General features: G+C 44.9%; 1 protein-coding gene across 2 annotated transcripts in view; it reads left to right on the plus strand.

The window, feature by feature from the left end:
- The window catches only part of LOC144249730 (small ribosomal subunit protein uS5m-like), a 36,034-nt gene that overhangs the window by 4,307 nt on the left and 16,484 nt on the right, over positions 1 to 15,243 (plus strand). For both annotated transcript variants that reach the window (XM_077791896.1, XM_077791895.1), the window contains exons 3-9: positions 3,839 to 3,976; positions 4,589 to 4,714; positions 5,637 to 5,870; positions 7,453 to 7,487; positions 9,714 to 9,804; positions 11,521 to 11,658; positions 13,229 to 13,346. In XM_077791896.1, the coding sequence (XP_077648022.1) occupies positions 3,839 to 3,976; positions 4,589 to 4,714; positions 5,637 to 5,870; positions 7,453 to 7,487; positions 9,714 to 9,804; positions 11,521 to 11,658; positions 13,229 to 13,239 (773 nt within the window). In that variant the 3' untranslated portion in view covers positions 13,240 to 13,346. The remainder of the gene's footprint in view (positions 1 to 3,838; positions 3,977 to 4,588; positions 4,715 to 5,636; positions 5,871 to 7,452; positions 7,488 to 9,713; positions 9,805 to 11,520; positions 11,659 to 13,228; positions 13,347 to 15,243) is intronic.

The following is a 15,243-nucleotide window of genomic DNA, read 5'->3' on the forward strand; positions in this document are numbered from 1 at the left end:
AAGGTGAATCTCTGAGAAGCCAAGTGACTTGTTCAAGATCATACAGCCAGGCCAGGCACAGTAGTGCACACCTGTAATCCCAGTGACTTCGGAGGCTGAGGCAGGAGGTTGCAAGTTCAAGGCCAGCTCTGTCTTAAAATAAAAATAAAAAGGACTAGGGATGGGGCTCAGTGGTTAAATACCCCTGAATTCAATGCCCAGTACCTTTCCCCAAAAAAGAATGAAAGAAATCACACAGCCAGTGAAGCAGGGCTGGTCCCAGAGCTTTCTGGATGCTGTGATGCCCCCTCCTGTGGACACAGACTTCCTTGACATAGTGCAGGGCCTCTCTTCAGCTGCCTTCTGGGAAGTCCAGGCCAACCTTGCTGAGCAAGGAAGCCTGGCCCTTTCACCTTGAGCTTCTGGGACTCCTGAGTGCTGGGCTTCCCTGTGGGTCTCCTGCCTTTTCCTCTTGGAAACCCGCCTGTGAGATGCCTTGGAGATCCTGGGAGAAGTCCAGCTGACAGGGCTTTCTCCCTAGTGGCAGATTTCCTACGACCTGTCACACCCACTGTGAATCAACCAGTTTGATTTGTTGCTTGGGTGATTCACTCACTGATTTATAAACAGTTTATTTACCCCTTAACATGTGCCAGGCACTGCCCTGACCTGAGCTGGTGTAGGGCCTGATAGGGATAGCTGTCCTCACTGCAGGTTGCTGTGCTATTCCTTAAAATATTAACTTTCAGGCTGGGGGTGCGGCTCAGAGGTTGAGCCTTGCCTAGGGTGCCCAAGGCCCGCAATTGAATCCCCAGCACCACACTGGAAGTAAAAAAAAAAAAAAAAAAAAAATTGAGTTTCCAAAAGGTCGTAAAAGGCTCAGAGCTTTCATTCCTAGTCCTTTTCTGCTCCTTCCCATCATCTAGGGACACTAATTCTTTTACCTTCCTCTGGTTATATTTCTAAATACATTGAGTCTGCCGCTCTTTAAACAACATTGTTATGCTAATTGGAGATGTAACAGTCTATCCTTACCCTTACTTTCTTCCAGTATAGGTAGAAGCACAGTTTGGACTGAATCTCTGGGCATTGTTTTTGTTATTAAATTATGTGCACATTCAGAGCTGAGCTAGGTAGTATTCTACTGTTACATTTTTTCCTGAAATTAATAATTGCCTGACTTTTAAGAAGTTGATTGCTTTCCTTATCACTATATTTTTCTAAATGCTGCAACCAATCAGTCAGAAACATAGTAATAAATTTTCTAAAATCTCTCACCAACCAGTTTTCATAGAAGAGACCCAAGTGAGAAGGAAGGAGTTCTTGGTGTGGAACGTGATGTGTGCTGAGGTAGAACCCTGGGGGCCTCTCCGTCCCCACCAGACGGGTTCTGGCCTATCCCACTTTAGGCTGCAGGGTTGTTGCTTCCTGAGTCTGGGGTCTCATGACCTAAACTTAATAAGAACTCAAAGGATCAGAACAGAGTTGATAAGTGAGGTGGATTGTGATCTGTAACTGAGCTTCAGAACGTGACTCAGCCTGAACTACTGAACTTTCTTCTTTAAAAAATCATAACACGGGGCTGGGGATGTGGCTCAAGCAGTAGTGCACTCCCCTGGCATGGGTGCGGCCCGGGTTCAATCCTCAGCACCACATACAAACAAAGATGTTGTGTCTGCCGAAAACTAAAATGTAAATAAAATATTAAAAAAAATCGTAACACAATGTAAGCAAAACCATTTATACAAGTGTGCATGAAAATTGACTGTTGTTTTGGTGGTACTGAGGATTGAACTGAGCGGCACCCTATCACTAAGCCACATAACCAGCCCTTTTTATATATTTTTTCTTTGTTTATTTGTTTAGTGGTGCTGGGGATTGCATCCAGGGCCTTGTGCATGCAAGGCAAGCACTCTACCAACTGAACTATATCCCCTGACCTATGTTTTATTTTGAAACAGGTTCTTGCTAAGTTGCTAAGGCTGGCTTCGAACTTGCAATCCTTTGCCTCAGTCTCCTGAGTCACTGGGATTACAGCCATGTGCCATGCACCCAGAAAAAGTGACTATTTCTAATGTGTACAAAGCCCTGGGTTCAATCCCCAGTTCTTCCCTGCCTCCCATTAAAACAAACAAACAAAAAACAAGTGGCTATTTCTAAATTCTAAATTTGATTTCTTTTTATTTTTGACATTTGGTTTCTTTTAGCTGGGTACATTATTAGCTATGAGTGATGTTTCAGTCTTTCAAAAAAAATCTGTTAATAATTTTTACACTTCTTGAACTACATTAAAGATTATAATGCTGAACAGAGCAAGATGAAATTTTTTAATATTAGATATGTGTTGAAGATGAAGGTGTTTACAAGAAAGGCTGTGTATAGCAGAATGAGATTTGGAATGATAAAGTTCTGGTTTGTTAAACAATGAAGACCCAGGGCTGGGGTTGTAGCTCAGTAGCAGAGTGCTTGCCTAGCATGTGAGGCACTAGGTTTGATCCTCAGCACCACATATAAATAAATAAAGATCCATCAACAACTTAAAAAAAAATGAAGACCCAGTGTTTTCTGGCTACATTTTATTTGGTAGTTCATCAGGTGGGCTACAGGTCTAGAGGACATCTGTGTGCTAGGTGCGATCTCCCTCCCCACAGTGGAGCAAATCATCTGGAATTGAAATTAGTGTTGAAATCTCATCCAGTCATCCAGTACCTTGTGGCATTGGCAAATCTATCTCATAGGCCTACATTTGAAACAAAATGGTCGTATGAAGTGCTGTCCAGTAATCAAAGATTATCCCTTTGTGTTTGGGTCTCTGTATTCAGTGGAACTATTTCGATGGCTTCCTACTACCCTTAGATGTCGCTCTCCCTGTCCTTACCCGCTTTCTTTCTCTGGCCCTGTGAGCCATGGTTGGTGCTGCTGATGAATCTGCAGTTACTGTCCTCTGCATGGCTTCACTCAGACTTGAAAACAGCTGTTGTCATTTTTTTCTTTCTTTCTTTTTTTTTTTCCTTTGGCTTTCTATTTATCAAGCCAATACCCTAAAGGCCACTTTTCCTCCAGGGCTGTTTTAACCCTGTCACTTCTCTAGTGAAGCACAGAGCTCAAGAATCTGTGCATGCACTGATCTTGCCAGCACTGTCCCACTCCTGCATTACCACCTGTTCCTGTCACCTCTGCCTTCTTCCTCACCTGACACCGCCATCCCTGGGACTGGTCAGATGGCTTCCTCTCAGACATGGCTGTTCTAAAACCTTTTCTCAAGTAATAGATGCATGTGGTTAAAAAAAAAAAAATTTCCCCCAAAATACAAAAACGCGGGTCTTTCACATCCAGTCCTAAATGCCCCTGTTTTCTTCCACAGAGGCAGCCACTCTTCAGTTTCTTGCGTGATCTTCTGGAGTTGTCTACAACATGCCTTCCCTGCTTCCCTGAGTTTTGAACATAAAGGGCAGGGTACCCTCTGCACATTGAGTCTTGTTCTTCTGAACAGTTTCACTTGAAGGTCTTTCCTCATCTGCCCACTGCCCAGCTGCATACAGCAGAGGGCGCCATTTGCCCAGAGCAGCCCAGGAGCTTGGGCTGGGTAATGCAGCGCAGAAACCCTGGCTGTACAGAGCTTTCTTGAGACTGTGATATCTACTGTGCAAATGAACCATGACCTCTCTAGGATGGGCATTTACGTGGCTTTCATTCCTAAAAGTTTGGTTTTATTTTTTAAATAACAATTGTCCTCAAAATATGATTCTTAAAAGATTAGAATGTTTAGTGACTTATTTTTATCAAGTCACAGTTATTTGGTGCTGGCAGCTCCACAGCCAGGGAGCATCTAACTTGGTTTTGTTTCATCTCTCTGTAGGCCCTTTGTCACTGCAGGGAACCAGAGACAGCCGACACTTCACCAGCTTGAGCCAAGCTCTACAGACACAGTGCTGTATCTCTCCTCCCACCAGCCGGTCAGGCCAGCAGTGCAGACCCTACAGCTTCTTCACTAAATGTGGGTAGACTGGCACACACTTCCACCTCCTGCGACAGGAAAGTAGGGGTGCTTTCCTATCTTAATTTTTCTTCTGTCATAAACGAATTAACATTTTAGTGATTACTAAACTAAAAATGCAACTAGGATTACCTCATGTGCCACAGCTGTGTTTGGAGAGCGCTAGTTTCTCCGAGCCCCTCATCTGGGGCACCCAAGGCCTAAAAGTATTGAATTGTGCCCCAGATACCCTGCTGACTTAGAGTCACACCGAGAAGGCCCTTACTGTTTTTAGCTGGGCCTTTGCTAGGACATCTCATTTGGAGAAGTTCAAGAGACGACACTACTGAGACCTGAGTGGTGATTGGCAGACATCAGGGAAGCAAGTCTACTTACTGGTCAGGGACTAACTGGGATTTAATGTTAGCCATCTTTTGTGGAAAAAAAGTGGAATTGTCTCCTCTTGTGTTTTCCAAATGTAATCATGTTTTATGTTCACTGTATGGTTTTATTTTATTTTCATTACCTCAGTGACATGGGTGAAGCTGGGCTTTCTGGCCTTTCTTATTCTTAGGAGAGTGTAGATCTTTGCTTTACAACTACAGAGTTTTTAAAAACCCCGTTTCCTTACAGTGACAGCAGATGAGCTCTGGAAAGGTGCTTTAGCAGAGACTGGTGCTGGGGCAAGAAAAGGAAGAGGCAAAAGAAGCAAAAAAAAGAGAAGGAAGGATCTGAACAGGGGTCAGGTTATTGGTGAAGGTAAACGTGTTTGGTTGTTTTGACAGTTTTCAGATTTGGTCCTGAACTTGGGGTGGGAAACTGATGATCTTGGGAAGGGGAGAGATAGGCAGCAAGCTGGGTCTGAGGGAGGCCTGGGGGGGCCCAACGGCAAACTTTGTTCTAAAAAGAGTCTATGTGCTTTTAAAGTGTTTTCCCCATATTTTATGGATATTTGGCAAACTGGAAACATTCTCATTAAGTGCATAAGAATCCATGGTTTAGAGTCCAACCAGGGGGCTTAGCAGCTGCCCCAGAGTGTCACGTACTCCGTGGGGCACAGCTGTGATAGGTCCTGTGCTGCACACAGCCCAGTGCAGGCAGGTGGAGCTCGCAGAGAGCTGGCAGGCTTCCCCTGCCCAGAGAAGACAGTGACCAAGAGCAGGGCCTGTTGCAGCTACTCAACTGGGCTGCTGTCACACAGAAACTGCCCTGGACAGCGCATGGTTGGACAGGCCCAGCTGTGTTCCAGTAAAACTTTATTTACAAATCAGCTGGTGGGCCGCACTTGGCCTTGGTCCTTCATGTGCTGATGTGATTGTTTATACTTGTGCTTTTGAAAGCAAAAATAGGATGGATGAACTTGAACTGGCTTATTTTTACTGTTGTGCAGACTCATCGCTTTTGATACTAACAACCTTCCCGAAATAAAGGAAGCACCTTGTGCTGCACTTCTAAGATTGCACGGGTGTTTCTCTTGGTAAAAGTGAAAATGCGGTCACATGCCTGTAGGGTAGATATGCATAAAACTGTGACAGTGCAAGGTCACCTGCCAAGTGATCGCATCAGCTCCAACTCCACAATACTGTGCTGGTGTCTGTACACGCGTTCCCTGGCATCTTAGCAACATGAAGAGTGAGCACCTTTTAGAAGTTGTCACTTACCTATAATCTTAACCCTTCAGGGTGCTACGGCTTCTTGTGGCCGGGTCTGAATGCCCCTCTCGTGAGAAATGGAGCCGTGCAGACCATTGCCCAGAGGAGCAAGGAGGAGCAGGAGCAGGTGGCGGCTGACATGCTCCAGCAGAGGGAAGAGTGGGACCAGAAGCGGAGGATGAAAGTGAAGCGGGAGCGAGGCTGGAGCGGGAACACGTGGGGTGGCCTCAGTCTCGGTCCCCCGGACCCTGGTCCCAATGGAGGTAGTGGAGGCCTGGTTTGCTTGCCTTTGGGTAGAGGACGTGTCGTCCTACAGTGTTTCTGAAAATAATTTTATTGTTTACTTGTCTGTTTAGATTACCCTTTTTGAAAAAAGAATTTGACCTCTTTGACTAACTTTCCACATTGTTATCCCAGTTGCATTTGTGGGACACTAGAGGCCTGTAACCAGGAAGTGTTCCTCCAACAGGATGGAAAGCCCTGGGTCCCAGTGCCTTAGCAGGTGCCTTAGACATGGTGGTGTGCATTATAGATCTGTAGGGCACAGTGTTTCCCAAACACGTGGCCTCAGGCTTGGAGTGCTGTTTAACAGCAGAGTTGAGAGACCCCAGAGAGCTGTCACTAAGCCTTCGTAAAAGCAAACATGAAACAAAAACTGACGACACTTAGGCTGAATTAGAAAACAAAGCCTCCCCCTCCCCCAAAAGGCAAATTCACCTGAAAATCTTGCTCTTGCCAGTGAGTGGGAGAGGAGGAAGCAAACAGGAGTTTGGCTCAAAGTAGAGAAACGGTTGGGCTGGAGAGGATGGGGCGAGCGTGCAGGAGGGTGGAGGTCTGGGAGGGAGAGGACCTGCCCACGAGCCAAGTCCCCAGTAACCAGACCCAGAGTTTAGACAGACAGGCTGCTGTTAGCCAGCAGGGGCAGGGTGCAGGTTTGGGTGAGCCTGTGCAATGCGGGTGGAAAGGCGGGGAGGTCACCTGGTATCTGGTAGCTTTGGTCAGGAGTCATCAAGCCAGATAGTGGCATTGGTGAACATGGCCACCAGAATATTTCTTGATGAGAAGGTGGCACTTGGCACTGGCTTCACCAGTGGGTGGGACCCGGGAAGTGTCCAGGAAAGAAGATTGACTCTTGAGCTGACCGCTTTCAAAGCCGACTGCTGGGTACAGAAGCTTTTATTCTGCTCTCCTATTTTATTATGTAATTGAGATTTTCTGTAATAAGTAAAAGCAAGAGAATTGGGGAGTGTTTGAAACAGCTGTGGTGGTGAGCAGAGGCTGAATTAAGAGAACTGAAAGCTGAGGAGCCGGGAGTTCCCAAGTGGGTCAGACCCCCAGTTGAGAGTGGTGAGCGTAGGCCAGGCTCTGATCTCTCCCGGCAGCACCAGCAGGCCACTTGTGACCAGACAGCTGCCTGGGTTCTGGCCTGGAGAGGGCGGTAGAGACAAAAGTGTAGGGATTGAGGACGTTGGCGAGATCTATGAGGAGTGAGGGACTTTGGTGTCTTTGAGGGACTTTGGTGAGAGAGGCTGTGAAGACCCCAGGAGACCAGATGGGAAAGCAGCGATGAAGGCTCTGGAGGTGTCGGCGCTCCAGGAACCTGTGCCTCGGGAGCCGGCGGCAGGGAGCTGGAGAGGGGGAGGCTGCGGTCAGAGAGCCGTGGCTGAGCTCGTGAAGTCAGGCCAGGCAGTCCCCGTGGATGATGGGAACTGGGGCGCAGCCTGGAGAGCGGCACCAGAGAGCTCAGGTTCTTCCCATTAGAAGTCTGATGGCACCTGGGAAAGGCTGTCACACGTGAGCAGCTTGGATGCTCTTATCTGTGTGCTTTTTCTTCTCTCCTTGTAGAGACCTATGAGGACTTTGATACCAGGATACTCGAGGTAGGCCTGCCGAGCTCAACTCCCAGGGTCCTCTGGAGAGGTTGCCGGGGTGGGGTGGGCAGGAGGAGCTGAGCAAAGCTGTGGTCACAGTGATCTCTCGGACACAGACTCAAGTTCAGGGAGGAATTAACACAATTTGAAGTTCAGTTCCTTCATGTTGGTGGTCCCCACTGCTGCCTTGGTTTTTAGGGGACTATGAAATTGAGGTTTGTGAGGGGCAAATTCAGGAGCAGAATTTGGAGATTATGTTAAGTTCCTTCTTCCTGGAGCTAGAGTGTGCTATCTGGTGGCCTCTTGTGGAGCTGTACACCAGTTGTATCTAGGACACAATCAGAGAACAGGTTGGGAGGAGCAGGGGCAGGGGCAGAAAGCCTCAGGTTAAGGCCAGTGTCCAGTTTGACTAGGGCAGTGGTCTCTGGGCTGCTCACAGATCCTGTATCAGGTGTACTTGAACCACCCTTCCAGGGTGGTTCTCTAATGGCCAGTGTTCCTTTGAGCTGGCACTGTGCATTTAATCAGTGTTTAATAATGTGGAGAACAGAGCCGGGCGCGGTGGTGCACAGCTGAAATCCCAGTGGTTTGGGAGGCTAAGGCGGGAGGATGGTGCGTTCAACAGCCTCAGCAAAAGCAAGGCCCTAAGCAACTCAGTGAGACCCTGTCTCTAAATAAAATACAAAAAAGGGATGGGATGTGGCTCAGTGGTCATGTGCCCCTGAGTTCAATTCCTGGTACCTCCCCAAATTGTGGAATAATTTATATATCAAATTTTGACAAAGCCTCTCTGAATAAGTATATTATTTCTTCAATATCAGTTATATTATGGAATGCTGAGGGCCATTGCCAAGTAGGAATGACGCATCGAAATTTCCTTGCCAGCGTACCCCATGTTAAATGGAAATTCGCTGTGACATTGCATGTGTCTTTGAGAAAGGTGACCCTGCTCAAGGACCAGGGTGGATCCAGGTTTAAGGTGTATATCCTGCAGGTTTTAGGAAGTATCCCGGTTTAAGATAATTTGGGTTTAAGGTGTTCCCGGTTTAAGACAATCTGGGTTTTAGGGATGTTCCTGTTGCCTGAGTTCCCGTTGAGTTCTCTTGGAATTGAGAAAGTAATTTGGGACGTGAATTGTGCGGGCAGAACTTGGATTTCCCGAGAATGTGTGTAGAGGCCGGTGTGAGTTGGGGAATAAAAAATTGCTGTTTGAATCTACAAAGTGTGAGTGGCTCGTGATCTAGTGCCCAGCCAAGACTGCGGCAATGGAATTTTTAAAATATGTTTACAAGTATTTTATGTTGGCATCCCATTGTGTGTTATTCCCCCCACCCCAATTCTAGAGATTGAACCCAGGGCTTTGTGCATGCTAGGCAAGCACTCTGCCACCAAACCACATCCCCAGCCCATTTTACTTTTTATTTTGAGAAGGGTCTCGCTAAGTTGCCCAGGCTGGCCTTGACCTTGCCTTCTTCCTGCTTCAGTCTCCTGAGTCACATGGATTACAGGCGTGTGCCCCTACATACACCCCAGTTCATAGCTTTTGAAAGTTAATCCCACTGAAAGAGTCTTTCATATGTAGGTTGTTTCCTATAAGATCATTCAAAAGTGTAGACTCAGCCTCCCTTTTCCTTAAACTTCTTCCTAGGAAGGAAAGGGGACAACTGTCATTTAAGCAGTTTAGTTAATAGTTTCATAATTCCTGTCCTTTAAAATAGGCTGAAAAAATGGGAGATTTTCCTGAAGTTTATAATAAATAGGTGTTTCCAAATTCTGTATTTTTGTTTAAGCCTGATCCTTAACATAGCAGTCCAGTCCTGCGAAGTTTTTTCCTTACGTTGCATTTCATCATATCTAAGATATTTTAGTACCTTTGATACTGGAATTTGTCTTATAATCAGTGTTAAACTATTTCAAAGTTTAATCCACAGTGTTTTCTTTCCTGTGTACATTTATTAAGATGGGGTATATTGAGTTGTGTAGTTATAAGTTCCTTTAAAGATTATCTTAGTTAACTCTCCTAATAACCCAATGAAATAGGAAGAGAAAGTCTTATTTCCATTGTGTTCCCGAAATGCTCCAGAGGGAGGGTTTGTTTGGGAAGTTTGCTTTTGTGCCTACAGACTGGAGGTGCTGGGTCCTGCACAAGCCTTGTGTGGCTGAGCCAGCAGGTCCTCGTCCTCTACCTCAGAGTTTTCTTCAGCTGTCCTATTGATGAAGCATTTTGTCTTTTAGGTAAGAAATGTTTTCAATATGACAGCCAAAGAGGGAAGGAAGAGATCAGTCCGTGTCCTGGTGGCTGTGGGGAATGGGCAGGGAGCTGCAGGTGAGTAGGGTGACGCTGGACACAAAGAGGCCTGGCTGCCCGGCTGGAAGCCAGGGCCCTGCTGCTAGTCTCACTTTTTCTACTAATAGAGCCGTCTTGAGGTCTGGGCTCACAAACCTGGTGGTAAACCACGAAGCTTCTCAGAGAAAGAAAGAAAAGCTCTTAAGCCCTACATCTGAGGACTGGGTATTTTAACGGGCTTAAGACACTATTGTATTGTGCATAATAGTGAAAAATTAGAACAAGTTCAATCGGGCCTAGTTACAGGATAGCTGTCCAATATAATATTCTTTTTTTTAATATCTATTTTTAGTTATAGGTGGACACAATATCTTTATTTTTTATGTGGTGCTAAGGATCAAACCCAGTGCCTCACGAATGCCAGGCGAGTGCTCTCCCTCTGAGCCACAACCACAGGCCTCCAAAGTAATATTCTATAGCCATTAAAAAATTGTGAAAAATTACTTACACAATAAGTAATTTTTGTTAAAAATTTGTCATGTAATCATGATTTTTTTTAAAGTCATTTATATGCAAGGAAAAAACTAGAAGACTATACACTGATAAGTGTTCACTTGGGTTAGCAGGTTTGTCAACCATTTAAATTTTCTTCTTTAGATTTTTAAAGTTTCCCTACTGAACATCTTGTTTTTGAAATGTGTTCACATAGAACTGAAAAACTGTTAGTTGCTTCCTTTTGAAAATTTCTGGTTTTGCCCTCAGAGGTCTTCTGTTAGCATAAGCAGATTTCTGGTATTGGTTTCATAGTGTTCCAGTGTGTGCATAGACATGATTTTTGACCCAATCCCTATTGTTTCCACATTTGTATCATTTATTAAAAACAACAACAATAACATTGACCTTTTTGTACATGGCGTTTGTTGAACTTTTGGAAATATAGAAATAGGAGAAATGTCTTGAAATTGCTGCCGCACTAGGTGTAAATGTCAAGTATGGCCAGATCTCCTCCTCAAAGTTTGCATCAGTTTATGTCCCTCTGTCCCACCCATCCTTGCCCTGAGTAGTATCGGACTTTACTGATTGTCAGTATGATCCCTGAAACGTCTCTCCTAGTTTATACCTGTACTTTCTAAGTTAGGAGAGTGCCGCGCCATTTTGCGTGTTCATTGGCCGTTGCGCTTTCATTTGGACATCTGTCAGTTCAGGTGCTTTGCCTATTTTTTTAATTGGGTGGTTTTCTTGTCTTTATTGATTGGGATTAGCTTCTTGTAAGTTAAGGACATGAGCCCTTTTTGTCTATCAGATATTTTGACTTAGTTTTGAATTTTTTTCCACATCGAAGCTTTAAAATCCACAGAAGTTTTAAACCTTAACATAGCACACATTGAGTCTTGTTCTTCTGAACAGTTTCACTTGAAGGTCTTTCCTCATCTGCCCACGGCCCAGCTGCATACAGCAGAGGGCGCCATTTGCCCAGAGCAGCCCAGGAGCTTGGGCTGGGTAATGCAGGGCAGAAACCCTGGCTGTACAGAGCTTTCTTGAGACTGGGACATCCACTGAGTGAAGCAACTGTAACCTCTCTAATGAGGATGGGCATTTAGCTGGCTATCAGCCAAAAATTGGTTTAAACAACAATTGTCCTTAAATATGATTCTCAAAAGATTAGAATTTTTAGTGACTTTAGTGACAGTTATTTGGTGCTGGCAGCTCCACAGCCAGGGACATCTAACTTGGTTTTGTTTCATCTCTCTGTAGGCCCTTTGTCACTGCGGGGAGCCAGAGACAGCAGACACTTCACCAGCTTGAGCCATGCGCTGCAGACACAGTGCTATATCTCTCCTTCCAGTAGCTGGTCAGGCCAGCAGTGCAGACCCTACAGCTTCTTCACTAAATGTATGTAGACTGGCACACACTTCCACCTCCTGCAACAGGAAAGTAGGGGTGCTTTCCTGACTTGATTTTTAAAGAATTAACATTTTAGTGATTGTTAAACTAAAAATGCATGATCTTGTTCAAGTAGTACCTAGAATTATCTCACATGCCAGACCTGTATTTGGAGAGCCGCTGGTTTACTTGGAGCCCCTTATTTGGGGCACCTGAGGACTAAAGGTATTGAATTGTGCCCCAGATACCCTGCTGATTTAGAGTCACACCAAGAAGCACACACTGTTTTTAGCTGGGCCTTAGCTGAGGAGATAGGACATCTCATTTTGAAAAGTTCAAGAGACATCACTACTCACGCTTCCTCTTTGGGATAGTGTTTGAAAGTGTGATCTGGACTAAATTAGCTTGTCAGGCAATCAATGGAGATGGAGTTCACAGTTTAGCAGTAGGTTAAATTTTGGATAACCAAGGCAATTCATGATCATTCTAGAATGTTCAGCAGATATAGAAAAATCAGAAGGGATTAGCTGGCAAGTGATCTGCTTCTCCAACAATGGACTGCCACTCTTTTCACACAGCACCATGTCCTGTGCTTCCCCGGGCTGTGTGGTGACCATGGAATTTTCCACTGTGAAGATGTGGATCATTTTAGCGTGGAAGTCTCGTGGTACTCGTGGTACCTGGATTAGTGGCATAGTGACACAGATATGAATGTCAGGTCAAGGGGCTGGAGTACCACAGGCTTGGTTGTACCTGTGGATTTAGGTGCAAGGAGAAGAGAGGTGGCTGGGCCTGCTGGTCTCTCCCCCTCATGCCCACAGCCTCATTTTTTTCTGAGTTGACTTTGACCCTTAGAGGAGTATTTTAGACCCAGAGGCCTTGGGAATTTTATTTCTGATCATCTTTTCCCTGCTCGAAAAAGGCTCTTCTCCAACTCTTCTTGTTCGAGCGTGCCCCTCATCCTCGCACACCTGCACTGTTGACCCACATCTGCCTCTGACTCTCCACCAGCCCTCCTTGTCCTCAGTTATGTGGACTTATGAGGTGGCTGCTCGTGAGTCCTGCTGAGCTGGGCTACAGTGGGAGACCTCTGTGGAAGCCAGTGTGCTTTGCTATTTCAGGAGTGTGAGGATGGCCTTAGGCCTGAGCTTAAGCGACCCCATTTTAAAAACTTCAGTTTGAAACCTGCAGTCTCACCTGGCATGCCTAAGGGAGCCCTCCAGGATGGCCTCAGACACAATCAAGTCACTTCTCCCCATCCTGAGAAACAGAGAGAAGCCTCTGTCAGGCTGTTCTCCCCTGAAAAGAGGGAAAGACGAGAAAATCAGGGAGGGCCCACCAGACCAGATGTTTTAACCCCAGGGTGAATGTTGTCACTGAGAAATCTGGTGGTAACTGATAAGGATTGAAAGGGGGGTCAAAAGTCCCCAAATTTAGTATAAATAATAGAGCAAATGAACAGACATTCAGCCAGCCAAAACAAGGATGCACCCAAGCTGGAGTGTCTGATGAGGACCTGGACTGACATCTCATCACTTGTCATCTTGTGCCTGATCCTTACCGCTCTCCAACTCTACAGCCACATCTTGACCCTGGTGAGAGCCGCAACTTCTCCCTGTGACCCTCTCCTCAGCCGGCCGTCAGCTCCATTCCAGGAGAAGCCTGCCTTGGTTCCTGACCTGATCACCGCGGTCTGAGTGAGTGTGTATGTCTGCTGGACATAAAGCCTAAGGCTTGAGACTTTTGAACTTAGCCTGCAGAGGGAATGTCTGTCATTAGCCTGTCATGATTAAGTGTGTTTGCAGTGCTTAGAATTAATCTAGAATAGTTTGCTGTGAATTGATTATGTCTATTACAGTGCATAGCATGAAGGATGGTCGTCTTCTTGATTAAGAACCTATAGAGTGAAATTTTATTGAGTGATTCTAGTGAATAAAGCATTGGAAAGGGCAGAAGTGAAGGGACATTCTTTATTTCTCCCCCTTGACTGCATATGTTGCAACTTTGCCCCTAGGACAATGAGGAAATGGCTTTTGAAATTCTAGATCTCCAAGACACAGAAACTCATGGGTTTTCAAAACTTACTGAAGAGGATGTAACCTTGTACTTGTTGAAACTGTGCCCTGTTGTAGAGTCCTCACTTAAATGCCATGGGTCCCATTTAGTAAGTGGTGTAACTTGCATGATTAAGAAAGAACTTGGGTTGGGGCTGTGGCTCAGTGGTAGAGCATTGGTCCAGCTTGCACAAGGCCCCGAGTTCAATCCCCAGCACTGCAAAAAATAGAAAGAGTTCAGTCTATTAGCGTGGATGCTACAATGGATTGTGCATGCGGTGTGTGTGCACATGCACACATCTGTTTCAAACATGAACTTCACTCACATAAGTGTAATTAACAGGTGTATAAGTTAACCTCATTGTCCCTCCAGAAAGTGTCAGAAAGAGTTGAAATAATAGTAAATCTAAGTAGCCTTTGAAGTTCAATAGTCTTTACTTGAAATTAAAATAGTAAAATGCATGTTAATAAAGAACTTAATTCAACGGGTAGACATTAAAAAATCATAGTTGTGAATAATATTTATGAATGTAGGAAAATATTCACAGTGTAACAGTCAAATAAAATTGAGCCACTGCAGGACCTATATAAAGAAAACAAAAGCAATACAATAAAAAAATTTCTGATAAACGTAAAGATTAAAAAAACAAAAATATTATCACTTAAATTGATAAATTGAATAATAATACAATGAATAATAATACAAAATTTCAGTTTTATCTTGTGAATCATAAGTTCCATAGAATTTTATTGCCTCTTTTTAATTTAAATGAATGATTAAAACTGTTACCTTGTGGGGCACCTTGGTGCAGCCTGTAATCCCAGGGGGTCCGGGAGCAGAGTCAGGAGGATTTTGAGTTCAAAGCCAGCCTCAGCAAAAGTGAGGCTCTAAGCAACTCAGTGAGACCCTGTCTCTAAATAAAATAAAAAATAGGGCTGGGGATGTGGCTCAGTGGTTTGAGGGTCCGTGAGTTCAGTCCCCATTACCCTAAAAAAAAAAAAAAAATAAAAGTGAACAATCAATATATCAAATTTGTGACAAAGCCTCTCTGAATATGTATATTGTTTCTTAAATATCAGTTATATCATGGAATTTAAAGTATGTTTAGAAGCATTTTATGTTGGCATCCCATTGTGTATTATTCCCCCCCTCCCCGCAGCCAACACAATGTATTGAACTCAGGGCCTTGTGCATGCTGGGCAAGCACTCTGCCACTGAGCCACATCCCCAGCCATTCTTATTTTTTTATTTTGAGAAGGGTCTTGCTAAGTTACCCAGGCTGTCCTTGAACTTGCCCTCCTCCTGCCTCAGCCTCCCCCACTGCACCCAGCCCAGTTCATAGCTCTGGAAAGTTGATCCCATTGAAAGAGTCTTTCATATGTTGGTTGTTTCCTATTAGATCATCCACAAGAATGGACTCAGCCTCCCTTTTCCTTCAACGCCATTTCCTAAGAAAGGGGCCACCATGAGCCAGAGTCAGCTAGCTTTGAAGCAATTTAGTTGATACTTTTATAGTTCCTGGCCTTTAAAAGAGGCCGA

Source organism: Urocitellus parryii, chromosome 12 (assembly GCF_045843805.1).
Source record: "Urocitellus parryii isolate mUroPar1 chromosome 12, mUroPar1.hap1, whole genome shotgun sequence".
Classification (NCBI taxonomy): Eukaryota; Metazoa; Chordata; class Mammalia; order Rodentia; family Sciuridae; genus Urocitellus; species Urocitellus parryii.